The sequence below is a fragment of the Gekko japonicus genome, unplaced genomic scaffold (genome assembly GCF_001447785.1).
Source record: "Gekko japonicus isolate JY-2015 unplaced genomic scaffold, Gekko_japonicus_V1.1 scaffold1930, whole genome shotgun sequence".
Lineage (NCBI taxonomy): Eukaryota > Metazoa > Chordata > Lepidosauria > Squamata > Gekkonidae > Gekko > Gekko japonicus.
Genome location: NW_015174896.1, coordinates 20625 through 36991, shown reverse-complemented (window position 1 = coordinate 36991; position 16367 = coordinate 20625). Strand labels below are relative to the sequence as shown.

The 16367-nt window shown below is 49.7% G+C and overlaps 1 protein-coding gene across 2 annotated transcripts in view; it reads left to right on the top strand.

The window, feature by feature from the left end:
* The window catches only part of LOC107121947 (protein farnesyltransferase subunit beta-like), a 66939-nt gene extending 50578 nt beyond the window's left edge, over positions 1–16361 (top strand). The window contains exons 7-12 of one of the 2 annotated variants that reach the window (XM_015424962.1): positions 2266–2352; positions 2535–2664; positions 5900–6032; positions 8682–8793; positions 12296–12410; positions 15699–16361. In XM_015424962.1, coding sequence (XP_015280448.1) covers positions 2266–2352; positions 2535–2664; positions 5900–6032; positions 8682–8793; positions 12296–12410; positions 15699–15809 — 688 coding nt within the window. In that variant the 3' untranslated portion in view covers positions 15810–16361. The remainder of the gene's footprint in view (positions 1–2265; positions 2353–2534; positions 2665–5899; positions 6033–8681; positions 8794–12295; positions 12411–15698) is intronic. The other variant, XM_015424963.1, reaches the window with a different exon arrangement.
* Positions 16362–16367: the final 6 nt, after the last annotated feature.

Below are 16367 nucleotides of genomic sequence, written 5' to 3'. Positions count from 1 at the left end.
AAATGGACTGACTTTGACCCCTCTCATAATGAACGGGTGCAGGACTCTAAACTTGTGCGTGCTTTTCACAAAATGTATCCAAATAAGCCTGGTGGGTAGAATCTTTGGGGAGGCAGAATGTCAGCTAGGCCTTTCTCAAGGGCTGGCTGCCGTGGGGGTGGGGGTGGCTCTGGAGTGTTAAGTTTCAGTTCTGCTGTGTCTTCTATGTTTCTGCTGTCTCTGACCTTCAGTGCCTGGTGTAGCGTTTCTCTAGGGCGTTACTTTGGCGGGCTTCTGCCTGATCCCTGATTGGCCCTGGGTGATCAGGGGTTCCCCTTGAATGATGTATAACTGCTTACTGTGCGCACTTTTCTTTAGTTCTAACACGAAATGGTTAAGATATCTGCATACTCATAAAGTCTCAATAAACTTTACTTCTTTGAATGAAAGCTCTGGAACGGATGGCTGCAGGAGTCTGACATCTGGGTGGCAGAAAGGGACAATCCTTGGCCCCAGTTCAAACAAGAGATACTCTTTGGTTTTGAACAAGCTGCACACGGGCCAGATCTAGTTTCGTAGTTTTTCCTGCAGCAATTCAGAGTCTTGAAGAGAAAAACCTACTTTTTAAACTGAACAGTGGCTTGCCTCTTCAGTAGAGGGAACCGCTGTAATAAAAACAGCAAACTTTGGCTACACATGGAGGGAAGAAAAAAAATTCTGGGTGGCCTTTGTGTTTCCAAGAGAAGAAGTAAAAGAAGTCTTTTCATTTAAATTAATGTTACTGAATAGATTTTCATATCCTACTAATGTAAATGTAGAGTACCAGTCATTTGGAACATCAATCCGATAATTGGAAGAGGTTTCAGTCCAGGAGAGGATAATATTGGAGAAAGGCTTCTGAATGAAGCTCCAAGTGTAACTTAGACTCTTCTAGAGTCATGTTCTCAGTTCTTTCTCTCCTCTTAGACCAAAGCTTTGCACTCCTTTGCAGCTTGCTGCTGGAGTACACTGAGCAAATGTTATTTTGGGGAGAGAGGGAGTTGCAAAATACAATGGCTTGGATCCTATGACATTGTTCCTCTCACACTTTTCTCTGCGTGCTGTGGAGGCTTTCCTTCACTGCTGCGCTCATTTCCTCTGCTGCTATCATTTCTGCATATGCAAAATCAGTGTTTCACAAGGAAGCTGATGCACGTGGAAGGGCTAGTGGCAGAAGAGGAAGCGAGGGCTGCAGCAGACGAAACTCTCTGCTGCAGCCAGAGAGAAGCACAAGGGGAACAATGCAGCCCCGTAGCTAACAACTTTTTGCTCAGGAGGGCCTGCCATTATATGTCTGTGCGGTACTGCGGTGCCATGCTCATACGTCTAAATAATAACTAAATAATAAATACAAGTGGTTTATTGCATACTATAGTCCTCACATATGTATTTTCAGCAAGAAGGACTATAAATCCTCTGTATTTTAATCTATTGTAGTGTATTTCTTTTTCAGAATAGTATATTAGAATACTGAATGTATGCAGTGGATGTTAGGATGTCCCCTTCCTCTTGGCTGGGGGGTGGGGAGTTCACACGGTGAGGGAAAGGAGGCGAAGAAGGGGATGGAGCAAGGCAAGCGCCCAGGCTGCTGCTGCCACCACAGGGGAAAAGGCTTGGACTCAGAGAGGATTGCCCACCGCTGACCCTTCCGGCGCTGCCAACCTCAGAAGGGTGGCGGGGGGGTGGTAGAGAAAGACCACTGCCAAGCCCGCCCCGCGTAACCTGCCCCCGAGGCAGTGAGGAGAGGAGCCCCTGCCCGGCTGGTCTCCAGCAGCAGAGGCCGGGCAGGGGGAGAGAGTAGGATGCCTCCTCCTCCTCCTTATGGCAGCCCAGCTGGCTGTGGCAGGGAGGGAGGCTGGCACAGCAGGTGGCAGCTCTCCCCACTCAGCAGCCCTCCCCTCTGACCTCCCAGCAGCAGCAAGGACGGCCGGGGCAGTAACAGGTGGTGTGGAGTCACCGCCTCCTGGGCTGAGGGCAGGGGGGGGGGGAGCCAAGGATTGGGGAGGGGCCCGTAAAAACATGGCCAGGCCCCATGGGACCCGTGGTAGCTACGGGCCTGGAACAATGTCATAGGGTCCAAGCTGTTGAACTAGAAACTGAAACTGAGCCCTACATGTGTGAGAACTGGTTGACCCATATGGCCTGTGCTGTGCAACCCTGGCTGGATTGCAGGGTGGAGGTTGTGTAGTTCACTGTTGTATCCTTTTACTACCTGCAGAATTTAAATAGTCTCATATTTAATCTCAGGAGTGCCTATTGTGCTGCATCGGTGGCTTCTCTTACCAACATTATCACACCAACACTTTTTGATGGGACAGCAGAATGGATAGCAAGGTGAGAAAATCTCTCTTTGGGTTGCCTTGTGAACCACGAGGCTCCTTGGACGGCTGAGTTTGACTGTGCCAATCTGCCAGAATTAGTATTCTGGTGAATGAAGGGTATTTATTATATGGCTTTCTTGGGGACAAGAATGTGTGTACCATGACTTTTCCTGTATGTGTTGGTTTTTTAATTAGGTGTCAGAACTGGGAAGGTGGGATTGGAGGAGTCCCTGGCATGGAGGCCCATGGTGGATACACTTTCTGTGGATTGGCAGCACTGATCATCCTGAAAAAGGAATACATATTGAATCTGAAAAGTTTATTAGTAAGTCACAGAACCATAGAATCATAGAAGAGTTGGAAGGGGCCATACAGACCATCTAGTCCAGCCCCCTGTCCACTGCAGGACCAGCCTAAAGCATCTCTGGCCAATATCCATCCAGCCTCTTCTTGAAAGCTGTCGGTGAAGGGGCGCTCACCACCTACCTCGGCAGCTGATTCCACCTCTGAACCACTCTGACCGTGAAAAAGTTTTTCCTAATATCCAGCCGATCCCTTTCTGCATGTAATTGAAACCTGTTGCTTCGGGTCCTCTCCTCTGCTGCCAACTGGAACAGCTCCTGGCCCTCCTCCAAATGACAGCCTTTCAAATATTTAAAGAGAGCAATCATATTCTCCCTCAATCTCCTTTTCCCCAAACTAAACATTCCCACAATCCAGTAAGTTCGTCAGACGATCAAAGAAGGAAACCAGGTTGGTCTGACAAGATCTCTTGGGGACAAAACCATGCTGACTTCCCTGGATCACCACGAAATTTGTTTTCCCAACAGTCTGCCACAATGAGCTTTATCCCAAATCTTGTCAAACTGCACTAAGTACAGGGGGCATGCTAGACCGGCTTGGATCCATTCTTGAAAAGCTGTCCTTTCTGAACCTGGTGAGTGCCAAACCATGTTTTGCTTTGGTTGCCATAGTTATCTGGGGGAGGGAATTCCTGTGGGGAGGGGGGTTGAGCGAATGGGACCTTTGCTTCTAGAAGTCATAACTTTCTTCGCAAGTCGCACCTCCTTCCCCAGGGTAAGGAGTCCCTGAGAACTTCTCCGTACCAGCTTGAGCTGCAGATAACCAAGACATATATCTTTCACTTGGTTGGGATGGCAACGTTAGGCATGGTGTGAATGTGACGTATGCCTGGGGGAAGGAAGGGGCTTTTATTTGAATTATCTATATTAAGCTTGTACCACCAAAAGTCTTCAATTCTAACAGGTCCTCTAACCAGTTCCCTATCCACCGAACTGTCCTAATGTCCAGTCCACAGTCTTCCAGTTTTCCCATCAGAATGTCATGGGGAGCCTTATCAAAAGCTTTACTGAAATCCAGGTACATCACATCAACAGAGTTCCCACGATCCAGTAAGCTCATCACACGATCAAAGAAGGAAATCAGGCTGGTCTGACAAGATCTGTTGGGGACAAAACCATGCTGATTTCCCCGGATCACTAAGTGGTCCTTCAGGTGCTTACAGATCGATCCCTTTAAAATCTGCTCTAATATCTTCCCAGCAACAGAAGTCGGCCTGTAGTTTCCCGGGTCATCCTTGTTCCCTTTTTTAAAGATTGGGGTAACATTTGTTCTTCTCCAATCTTGTGGCATCTCCCCAGTCCTCCAGGAGGCCTTGAGGATGATGGACAGAGGCTCTGCACGTTCATTAGACAGTTCTTTGAGCACTCTTGGGTGCACACCATCTGGCCCGGGGGATCTGTATTTGTCCAGTGCAGCCAGGTGCCTCTCCACAACTTCCCTATCAATGTCAGCTGGACACTCAGGTGTCCTGTCATGTCCTCTACCATCTCTAGATGGGCTTGAGTTATTCTTGGAGAAAACAGAGGCAAAAAAGTCATTAAGCCTGTCTGATTTTTCTCTGTCGTCCACCAAAGGTTCTCCTTCTACTCCCAAAAGCAGTCCAATTGCCTCTTTTACCTTGTGTTTGCTTCTCACATATCTGTAGAAGTGTTTCTTATTGTAGCGAGCCCCCCTGACCAGACCCAACTCATACTGAGCTTTGGTTTCTCTGATGGCTGATCTGTAGTACCTAGCAGCTCTCGTATACTCCTCTTTAGGGGTCTGGCCTTCCCTGGACACATTACGTTCCAAACCCCTGAGCAGAGAGTCCCCCACGAGCACCACTTTCCATTTCCTTCCACTTCTGTGCGGCACCATGCCCTCTTCACTCCCTTTTCCAGATCTTTGTGGCTCTCCTTCCACTATCGTCTCCATCACCCTCTCAAGCACCTCAAAATGATTCTTGAGCTCCAGTGGACCAATGGACACTCAGTCGGTGTCTTCGGGTTTGTACCGTAGAACTGAGAGGAGGCTCAGGAGGGAGATCGACTGTTCCTTCTTCTTCTTGACTTTCTTCTTCGTGTGTTTGCAGAGTTCCCAGGCTCTTGTCAATAAAATCCTCCCCTTCCTTGATTTCCTGAAGGGTGGTGATCCTCTCCTGTAGGCTCTGAATGTTCTCCTCCAAAAGCCTGGCCTGCTTACACTTCTGACAAGTGAAGTCCATCTTCTCTTCCGGGAGGAAAATAAACATGGCAGACTCCATGCAGGTGACTGGAAAGGGGCCCTCAGTCGACATCATTGCCATCCAAGCATGTTCCAAGAGTCCTCTGAGCAGAGTTTCGGGGCCCTCAGCAGCTAGGAGAGGCAGAAGGCCAGAAGCCCCTCTCCTTCTGGCAGCCCCTCCCCATGTGCTCCCCACTCCTTGCCTCACGTGTCCCTGGTGTGTGTCAGCCTTGTTCAGCTGCCTTGACTTGTCTGCAGGATAATTCTAGGAGACCACTGTGACTGTCACAAGACCAGGACTTTTGCACACTTTATGAACCCGCTAGATTTCTAGTAGCCAGGACTGTGATGTCTTTTGATCCAGAGCCTTCCTTTGCTACTCTCCACCTATTTAGAAACATCCCCTTGCACCATTTCTAACTGCACACTTAAACCATGTGTACAAGACCACACCTTTGTGCTTTGTATTAATACTATTTTTTAAAAATGCATACAGTTCAAGTATGGATGAAAAATCCCCAGACTTTCCCCATAATCATACGAGAATACGTTTTTAGCTGAGGACTACGTTCCAGTTTTGAGCATGGCTTGTTTTATTTATAATGGGAAAATGTATTTTTGTCTGCAGCAGGAAGCACAGACGTCTTATTTAATCATTCACCAATCACTCCCCTTATTTTTGCTTTCAATAATGATCACACAGCCACTGTGCCAGTCTGCCAGTATTTTGTGTCCAAATTTTGTATGGATCTTTGACTTCCCCATTCTCCTTTTTGAGTACTCATTTGCTAATGCCTTCTTCAGTTTATTTTCTGAAAACCACACTGTGCATGTCAGCATGGGCACACTGGTCTTTGGGTTGTGGTAAACATTCAAACCGCACTCCGAGACATGTGCCAAGGAGCCACGACTGTAGTGGACACGTGCAAAGAAGCCACAGACCTGTCGTGACTCTTGACTGAATTGTGACGAGGGTTGTTTTCTCTTCCTGCCAGGACTGGGTCACAAGCCGCCAGATGCGCTTTGAAGGAGGCTTCCAGGGCCGCTGTAACAAGCTGGTGGATGGCTGCTACTCATTCTGGCAGGCTGGTTTGCTGCCTCTCCTACATCGAGCACTGCATGCCAGAGGTGAATCTGAGCATCATCAACTTGCCGTTTCCTCAGATGTGCTTTCAGTGTTTACCCAAGCTGGTAGATGCACAGGGCTGCTAGGGTTGCTGGAAGCAGAGTTTGGTCACAAGACACAGGTTGAGTGTTTTTAATTATAGATGTATTCACTGAGTTTGTAAAAATGAATGAATGTTGCCTTTTCAATTTTATAGCAGAACCATGAGGGACCCAATGGAAATAATATACTCCACGTTTCAAAATAAGATAGCAGGAAGGGGCCGATGGGAAATTCAGGCTGTGTGGTGCACTCTGATACTGGATATTGGATAGCTGAGCAGGGTAGGGTGGGCTGCCAGTCTTGCCTCTCCTTCCGTTTGCAACCCTCCCCCTCTGGGCACAGGGTGACAGACGGACGGTATTTTTAGCAGAATATACAGTTGCTCGGTGGAGCTGTTTCCTGACAGCAGTAGTACAGTTGTAAAGAAGAACTGTGAAAAATAGGATTATGGATCATTCTTAGGCAAGCTGCTCAAGACATCTGTAATGCTGTGGATTGCAGGGTGCTCTCTTGGTACTCTGCGATGTTAAAATGTTTGGAAATCTCTGGATCTGCCCATTGTCTGAGGCTCAGTTTAAAATGATTGGCACATTTAACCCCTTCCCATTTACCATGTGGGTCTGTGTGTGACCAGCGTTACGTGTAAATCAGGTTACTGGTCTCTTTGGGTGTAGTGTTGGCACTTTATTTATTTATTTATTTATTTATTTTATTTTATTTTTGGGATTTCTATCCCGCCCTACCCAGAGGCTCAGGGCGGCTAACAACAATTAAACAACAGTAATATATACAATAAAATTTGGTGCTACAATCTACATACATTATACACAGATCTATATGCGTTATACACAATACACAGCAACCCCCATTTGCAGTTAGCGTTCTTAATAGCGGAAATGTCAGGAGCAATCATCCCACAGAGTTTTCCGGGCGACATCTACCCCCCACCCCAGGGTACGGCAGATGGATGGTAACATCGCGGTGGCGGTATAGTGGCAGCGGCGGCTCCTACCCAAAGGCCTGGTGGAAGAGCTCCGTCTTACAGGCCCTGCGGAACTGTACAAGGTCCCACAGGGCCCGGATCTCCTCTGGGAGCTCATTCCACCAGGCAGGAGCCGCCACCGAAAACGCCCTAGCTCTGGTCTGGGCCAACCTCACAGCTCGGGGGCCTGGAACTTCAAGGCGATGAAGGTTCCCCGATCGCAGTGCTCTTGAGGGAACATACGGGAAGAGACGGTCCCTTAGATAGGCCGGACCCTGGCCATTCAGGGCTTTAAAGGTGAGCACCAGCACTTTGAAGCGAATCCGGTATGCTATTGGCAGCCAGTGCAGCGCTTGCAGCACCGGCCGGATGTGATCTCGCCTGGAAAGACCCATCAACAGCCTAGCTGCAGCATTCTGCACTAGCTGCAGCTTCCGGATCTGCGACAAAGGCAGCCCCAAGTAGAGAGCGTTATAGTAGTCCAGCCTCGAGGTGACCATCGCATGGATCACCGTGGCCAGGTCCTCACGGTCAAGATAGGGAACCAACTGCCGGGCCAGCCGCAGATGATAAAAGGCTGACTTAGCAGTGGCCGCCACCTGGGCCTCCATCGTTAAAGAGGAGTCCAGGAGCACACCCAAACTCCTAACCTCCCGCACGGGCACCAATGGTACCCCACCGAAGGTCGAGAGAGGATGCCCCAACTCTCGACCGGTCCGACACAGGCCAAGGACCTCCGTCTTTGCCGGGTTTAGCTCAGCAGGCATCATTATCGTGCATTAACACGCCCACTGTCGCTTTTAAATTGGGCCTCAGGCGGAATACTAAACTAGATGAACCAGCAGGCTCGTTGTGAACAGAAGCCCGTGTCCTCCTTTTGAGGCTGTCGCTGCTGGAGCGGTTCCTGTGCCGCTTTTGCTTGCCCCACAGGGAGAGAGCGGCCACTTCTTTGGGCTGCTTGCTTGTCCTTGTACTACCAGTCTTGCGAGGAGACTGCCTGGCAGTGAGCCTGTCTGAGGACAAGGCCAGCGAATGGCCAGTGCTGCTCTGTCCTTGCAAAGAGGAGGAGGAGGAGGAGGAAAAGGATTAGATATTTATGTCCTGTTTTTCTCCCAGTGGGGACCAATGCTCCCTCTAAGCCGTGGAGTCTTGTAGGCAAAAATTCTATTTAGTGAGCTACTGGTGTTAAAGTTGTGAGCGAGCAACTTGCCTGCTGCATAAATCAGTTTGCTCTGAAGCCATCCTTCCTGAGCTGAGACAAAAATCTGTGAGCCGGAGGCTAAAAAACTGGGAGCTAGCTCACACTAACTCAGCTTAGAGGGAACTGGGGACCCTATGAGGTAGGTGAGAGAGAGAGAGAGAGAGAGAGAGAGAGAGACTGGCCCGGGGTCACCCAGAAAGATTCCGTGGCAAAGTGTGTATTTGAACCTGGGTTACCCAGATCCTAGCCAGACACTCTAACCGCTATATCCTGCTGGTGAGGGAGGTTTGGAAAGAGGCATTGCAACACCATGTTCCTGTGAAGCTTAACTGTACTCTGTGCTCCTGTTGGTCTGTTGTGCTGATGCCAGCTTAGCTATTCTTCCAGTGGGCACTTCAACACTCCCGTTGTCTTTGTACCTCTTAGGTGAAACTGCCCTCAGTATGACACACTGGATGTTCGACCAGCAAGCGCTGCAGGAATACATCCTGCTATGTTGCCAGTGTCCTGCAGGGGGCCTCTTGGACAAACCTGGAAAGTAAGTATCTTTGGGCATTGGCTGATTCTTCACAGGAGGCGTGACTTGGATGAAAGTTATGACTTCTGGAAGCAAAGGTCTCATTCTCTCACTCATTCACTCAACCCCCCTCCCCACAGGAATTCCCTTCCCCCAATCGCTATGGCAACCGAAGCGAAGCGTGGTTTGACATTCTGCCCCCTCAAGCATCACCTTGCCCGCCAGGCTTGAGTGGGTTACGTTTATGAAAGGCATGAACTAATTGGGCAGCTTTTACGTGCTGAGACTGCACCCATTCATTATGGGCCGGGTCAAAGTCTTTCCATTTGACCAGATAGAAGAGGCACCCCCTCCTCAACTTAGGATCTAAAATGTCCTCCACTTCTGGGTGCATCTCGCCGTCGACCATTAGAGGAGGAGCAGCTGGTGGACGTGGTTTCCACTTCGAGGGTCCAGGATCGCTCTTCAGTAGACTGAAATGAAACACAGGATGCACATAACGGAGTGTTTTTGGCAACTCTACTTCCACAGCCACTTTATTGATAAGCCGCACCACTTTGAAAGGGCCTATGTATTTCCACCCCAGTTTTTCCCGTTTGCTTAGGTGTTTGGTGGAAATGTACACTGAGTCCCTAGGCTTTAAGTCCCATTCTGGTCTCCTCCCTTTGTCAGCATAGCGCTTGTAATCCTCTTTTGCTTTATCCAAAGTCTTTTGGAGGTCTGGCCATCCCTGAGTCAAGCTGGACCACCATGTCTGGGCATCCCCCGGCCTTGGGTGGTCAGGGTAGGGAGTGGTCCCCCTTCATAGTCATGGACCACCTTGAAGGGAGAAATGCCAATGGAACTATGCACTGACTTGGTATAACTGTACTCTGCAAACGGTAGCAAGTCTACCCAGTCGTCTTCTTGATCGTTAATGAAACACCTTAAAAACTGCTCCAAGACCTGGTTAGTCCCCTCAGTTTATTCGTCAGTCCCGGGGTGGTAGCCACTACTGAGCCCCTGCTCCACCCCTAGGAATTTCAACAGTTCCCTCCAGAACTTGGCAACGAACTGGGACCCGCGATCCGAAATGATTTTGTGTGGCAAAGCATGGAGCCGTGCAATATGTTGCATGAACAACGGGGCCAATCTCTTGGCTGTAGGTACCTGCCTGCATGGTACAACATGAGCCTGTTTTGAAAATAAGTCCACCGCCACCCAGATCACTAGCTAGGGTGTAAGTCAGTAATGAAATCCATGGAAATCACTGACCATGGACGGTCCAGGGTTTCTAGCGGCTGCAGCAGCCCTAGAACTTTTCCTGCCCACCATTTACACATCAGGCAGGTTTGGCACGATGCCACATAGTTTGAGATATTCCCCCTCATGCGTGGCCACCGGAACTGCCTTGGTATGAGGTTCAAAGTCTTTAAATAGCCAAATTGCCCCAACAGCTTATTAGCATGTCCCACGGTCAACACGTCTCTCCTGAGAGTCTCCAAGACAAACTGTTTATTTTGTCGGTACCAGCACCCATCGTCCCTTTGGGTCAACATCCCATCTTTCTCGATTTCTGCTTTGTCTTTATCAGAGAGGGCAGCTTTGAATTTTTCCACCCACGGCTGCAAGTTGGCAGGGCCCCCCCCACCCTTTCACTTGGCTGCGCGTCACCACAGCACCTCCTAGCTGAGTAGGCGTGAACATAGTGTCTACTACCTCATCACGCTGGCTGGTGTGTCGAGGGAGGTGGGACAAAGTGTCAGCCAGAAAATTTGACTTGCCAGGGAGGTGCTTCAGCGTGAAACAAAACTTTGAAACAAACTCTGCCCATCGAAGCTGTTTGGTATTCAACCACCTAGGGGCCTTAAGGGCTTCCAGATTTTTGTGATCAGTCCACACCTCAAATGGAACCCTAGCCCCTTCCGACCAGTGCCTCCAAGTGACAAGGGCAAGTTTGATGGCGGCCGCCTCCTTGTCCTATACTGCCTTTCAGCACTGGAGAACTTCTTTGAAACATATGCCAAGGGGTGTAATTTTCCATCCTCCCCCCTTCGCAAGATGGACCCCTCCATGGCCACATCAGAGGCATCAACCTGTACAATAAATTGCTTTCTTTCATCAGGGTGGTGCAAAACAGGTTCTGAAGTAAAAAGAGTTTTCAGTCTTTCAAACGCCTGCTGGCACTCCGGGGACCAGTCAAGGCGGCTGTAGAGGCTCTTTCAGGACTTCGCACACTAACTTCGCATGTGTGTCCTTATCTTCCGAATATATCAACACGTCATCAAGATAAACAACCACCCCTTTAAACAGGTACTTGTGTAGCACTGCATTGATGAATAAACACCCTGGGTGCTCCAGCCAACCCAAATGGCATGACCAGATATTCAAACTGCCCCAGCAGCATGTTGAAAGCAGTCTTATGCTCATCACCCTCCCAGATGCACATTCTAAAATATGCATCCCTTAAATCCAACTCGGTAAAAATCGTTCCTTGGGATGCCTCAGACAATAGGGGGGAGGCGTTAGACATAGACACTTGTCCCTGTAATCCGTACACAGTCTTAGGCCCCCGTCTTTTTCCTGAATAGCACTGGGGCTGCAAAAGGGGAGGTGGCCGGCTGGATAAAACCCCTGCTCAAGTTCTTGTCAGTGAACCTCTGCAACTCCTCCTCCTCTAATGGTCGATGGCAAGATGCACCCAGAAATGGAGGACATTTTAGATTCTATCTGGTCGAATGGAAAGACTTTGACCCGGCCCATAATGAATGGGTGCAGTCTCAGCACGTAAAAGCTGCCCGATTAGTTCATGCCTTTCATAAACTTAACCCACTCAAGCCTGGGGGGTGAAGTGATGCTTGAGGGGGGCAGAATGTTAAACCACGCTTTGCTTTGCTCACTTTGGTTGCTAAACATTCCCAGTCCCTCGGCCTTTCCTCATAGGGCTTCTTGGTCTCCGGGCCACCGATCATCCTCGTTGCTCTCCTCTGTACCCGCTCCATTCCGTCCGCATCCTTTTGGAAGTGAGGCCTCCCCAGAACACATGAAGCTACTTTATAGTGAGCTAGACTATGTATAGACTAATACAGTAATATCTGCTTTGATGGGCAACAGATGTCCAGGGTCTCTGGTAGAGGAAGTCCATTCTTTCCACAAAAAGCTTGGCTCCTGGTTTCAGCCCTCAGGTCCATTCCCCCCCAGGGAGTTGGGCCTGCTGATCATTTCCAGTGAAGGAAGGGGTGAGGTGATTTTTGCTGATCCACCCCCACCCCAGCAGACCTCCAAGTCTCCCTCATTTTCTCCAGGAGCAACATCTTGGGGGGTATTTTGGGCTGTAGCAGGAAGAAGGGAGGGTTGCAGAGAAGCTGAGCTCCATCCACGGAGAGTGACAGAATCTGAGCCAGTATTGGCTGGAGGGATGTGCTCTGCTTATGAGGAAGTCGGAGGGGAAGGCAGCTGTTCTGTGAGAGTGCATGGTGGCTGTCTGAATGGCACGTTTTGTTTCTGGCTTGCCTTACTACCGAGCATTTCCCCACCCATCTAGGTCACGGGACTTTTACCATACCTGCTATTGCCTGAGTGGGCTCTCGATAGCGCAGCACTTTGGCAGTGGGGACCTCCTCCATGAAGTCGTGCTTGGAGTGCCAGAGAACCGCCTGGTAAGCTAGGCCCGGTTGAGGGGCTGTCCCTTTGCCACCTGGCAGGCATTCTCTCTCATCATCGACTTCCCTGCCTTTCTTCTCATAGAAGTGATAGTGGTGAATAGTCACTTGAATGAATGGGGAATCGGGGGTGTGCGTGGGGGGCAGGTTTTACCTCTTCATAACTTCAATGAGCACAAAATTACACATTCTGTATCACTTTCCCCTTGTTTATTTTTAAAAGAATACATCCTGGCGGTACATTTTCCCCTGGTGGAGGGGGTAAAAGCAACTTGGGGGAATGCTGATTTTTGGCAGGAAAACAGTGCAAGTGGAAATAGAACTAAATCATTGTCCCCCTTTACTTCACAGCCCCAATAGTTGCATTCTGAATTTTGTTATGCATTTAAAGTTGGGGAAGATAATCACAGGACGACACCATGTGTAGGGCAGAGAGCAGCAGTTGTCCTGTCTGCTAGAAGAATGGCAAATGGATTCCATTTGCTTTGATGGTAGAAAAGAACAAGATGGCTCACGGAGGCAAGGCCCTTCCGTGCTGGTGGCCTTTTGCCACCTTTACGTCCTTCTTACCCATTGTAGTGCCTCTGCCTGCCTCTAGCCTGTCCGTATTTTTCAGGCAGTGCCGGCGGCTGCTTCAGAGGAGGGGCAGGGGTGAGGCAGTGACGCAGAAGCCCAGCCTGGGGCAACAATCCACAGGCATCATAACAGCCCTTGATCAGAGCTGCCCTCCTTACAGTAGCTTTCCAGAGCCAGAAACTGGCCTGAAAAATGCATGGCCCTGTGCCTGTGTACCCTGGCCTCCTTAATAGGGGAAGTGGAAGTGGCTGGTCCTACTCTACTGCTCAGTGATATTTCACTAGTGAAATGCACCAGTAATTGGGCATAGATCTATGTGGTGTCAGCATCTAAGGCCACACAGTGGCCACATTTGGCCAAGTTGTAACGCACACTTTAATTTCAGACAAGTGCAGTAGGGTGTTTTTTTTTTCCCCTGAGGGGGAAGAGAAGACAAAATTCGCAGCAGCAGGAAGAATAGCCACTCCAGATATTTGGGGTTGGGAGCAATGTTTCCTCTAAACTCCACAGTGTTGTGAGCAAAAATCCTACCTTGTGAGTGAAAAAAGCTGGTAGCATTAAAGCTGTGAGCAAGTCTGCATTTGACTATCACATAAATTAATTTCTAAGAAGATTATTTCCATAACCTTGTAAAAAATCTCAGAATGAATTCTTCCAAACTATGTGTAAACTCTATCTTAAGAATACTTTAAACACTATAAGAGAAAACAGAATCAAGTCAAATTTTATTACACAATATGTTGTCCTCTGTGGGTAGACCAGGCCTCTGGAGAACAGGTCTAACCGCCCCTTTCCACTACATTGGTAGACCTGGCCTCAGACCATCACCCTGCACTGAGCCTCAGAAAACACACCAGCACTTTTTTTTTGGGGGGGGGGGACATGTTTGCATTCTATTTGGGGTTTTTTCTAGTAAAATATGCATGTTTGCAGTCTACTTTGGGGTTTTTTCTAGACAAATATGACAAATTTACAGGTCAAGTATAACAGAGGTGGAACAATCACTGTCAAACTTGGCCGTTCCTAACCTAACAAACAGGAAGTTGTTTAAATGTTATCAACCTGCCCAAACAACTTATTTATTCAAATATTTATATCCCACTTTTACTGTGACTCAAGGCCTCTAGCAAATCATACTGAAAAGCATAAGGGGGGGGGGAATCGATTTTCCCCGCTCCATTATAGCCTACTAGGAGGCAGGTCCGTTGTAGGAGCCAGACAACGGGTGCTAGGAAGACGTGAGAGGCCCCTGCACCCCCAACCTCGCATGGCCCAGTGAGACCCCGGCAGCGGCTGTCGGGTCACAGGGCGGCCAGGCACAGTTGCTGTGGGCTGCGGACAGCCGGGGCGGTGGGAGGAGCTGCGTTGGACTGAGAGCTCTTTGCGTGGCACGCGGTGATCGGGCTGGATGTTGCTGCTTAGGAGAAGGAGGCCCATCCCCCCACCTTGGCCCCCTGGTGACAGGTTAGGCTCGAGGGGCGATGGAAGGGGGCGGCAGGGGCTGCCTGGCCAGCAAGGCAATAGCAGCGTGGGGCGGCTCCAGCGGTCTCCATGCTAGCGGCGCACTGGCCCCCGTGCACTGACAGGCCAGGCGGCGAGGTGGATTACAGCTCAGGCGGGGACGACAGGCGCGGCGGTGGGAGGATTGCCCTGCGGTCCCTGGCTCCCCCCCCCCCGACTGCAGGGTGGAGGGATGAGGGAACGGAGTGCCACTGGTTCCCTGGCTGCTGGGGTGCCGGCGTCCCGTGGGCTGCCAGCGTTGGCCCAGCAACCCCTGCCTGGTGGCAGAGCACCCAGCTACCTGGAGGCTGCCTGGGGCGATGATGAACACTGTGGTGGCGCCAGGATTGATCTGGGGCTCACACACGTCCCTGTGCCGGAGCATCCATCCCGGCCAGCGGCTCTGCGCAGACTGAGGGCGAAAGGTTGCCTGGTGGGGCTGAGGTGACGGAGGGAGGCAATGGAGGGGGAAATGCTTGTCAGCTGGAAGCTAACATCCCTGAGCAGCCAGCTAAAATTCTGTGCACCAGTGCCCCCTAGCGCAGCTTAGAGGGAGCACTAGGGAGGCAGTGGGGATAATGGGAAAGATAGCTGTTTGGCACAGCACAACAGTCTTGTCTTCCAGATATGGGAGAGTCCGCACAAAGCTTTCTCATGTTTTCTTGTCTTCAGCTGCTATGACCTATCTACGTCTGAGCCTGGTTTTCTTGCTGTGCATTAACATTAACCAGTAAAGGTTGCATTTCTTTCTGGGCACTCCTTACTTGTCTCATGGGGATATTTTTGCCTCATCGTCACCTTTAATTATTTAGTTCACTTGTTTCACTAACAGCGTGCCCTTCTATAGAAGTAGGAACAACTTACTTGCAGTCTAACCAGGGCTATGTGCATTCCTTGTTTCCACAGCATTCAGGATGTTTGGCTTCTAACTGTAAAAAGCAAACCTCTAGCCTCTACATCTGCAAAGACGAACTTCAAACTTTTTGGATACTGTGTAGTCTCAGCAGCTAGAGCAGTGTTAGGCAAGACTTCAGTGTTCTGCACTGATTTGCATATCCATTGAAAGTGAAATTTATGTTAAAAAGCTGTGTAACACGTGTTGATTGCTGGAAATGACTGTTCTTGCTGTTGCGTTGGGGAGGCAGAGGTGTTTGGGGTTTTAAACTTTCCCAACTCTCATTCCTTTTTGTCCCCCTCTCTCCAAATCAGCGGCCTACACATCCTGTATACAACATCTCCCCCGACAAAGTGGTGCAAGCTGCGATGTACTTTCTGAAGAAGGCTGTTCCAAACAGAGAGGAGGCAACTGCTGCCGATTAGGAGGGGGCGGGGCTGCTGCCCTTGTTGGGTGCTGCATGGCGCATCTTTCTCCCATTCAGCGTCTGGCGCGGCAGATCGCCTCAGCCATCCTGGAGCCCATCCAGAGAGTTAACTTTCTCGATCTCACATAACTGGGCTCAACTTTGTGTGTGTGTCTTTTTCGTGAGAGCTCTGCTAGCCATACCAAAACCAAACAGGGCCAGGTACCTAGTAGATTGGCTGCTTGGGGGTGGATGGTTAGATGTGCTGGTTGCTCACTAGCAGGTGTGGTTTTGGTTTCCAAAAAAGGAGCATGTTAATATTTTTAGCATCTGTCAAACCATCCCTGTTGTTGCACTCGCACTCTGTTAAGCATCTTAGGAGGGCAGCTGCTCTACACTGGCCTGACTGCAGATGATGCCCTGATCCAGATGCCCTTTAGGCCATCTGAGTTTTGTCCATTTTACGCTCCCGGTGGTATTTCGTGCACTAAGGGCCAGGCGCTGAGACCCCAGCTTATCAACAGAAGACTATATTCCAAGTCAGCAGGTCAGAAATAAACAAGTTGGACAAAGAATA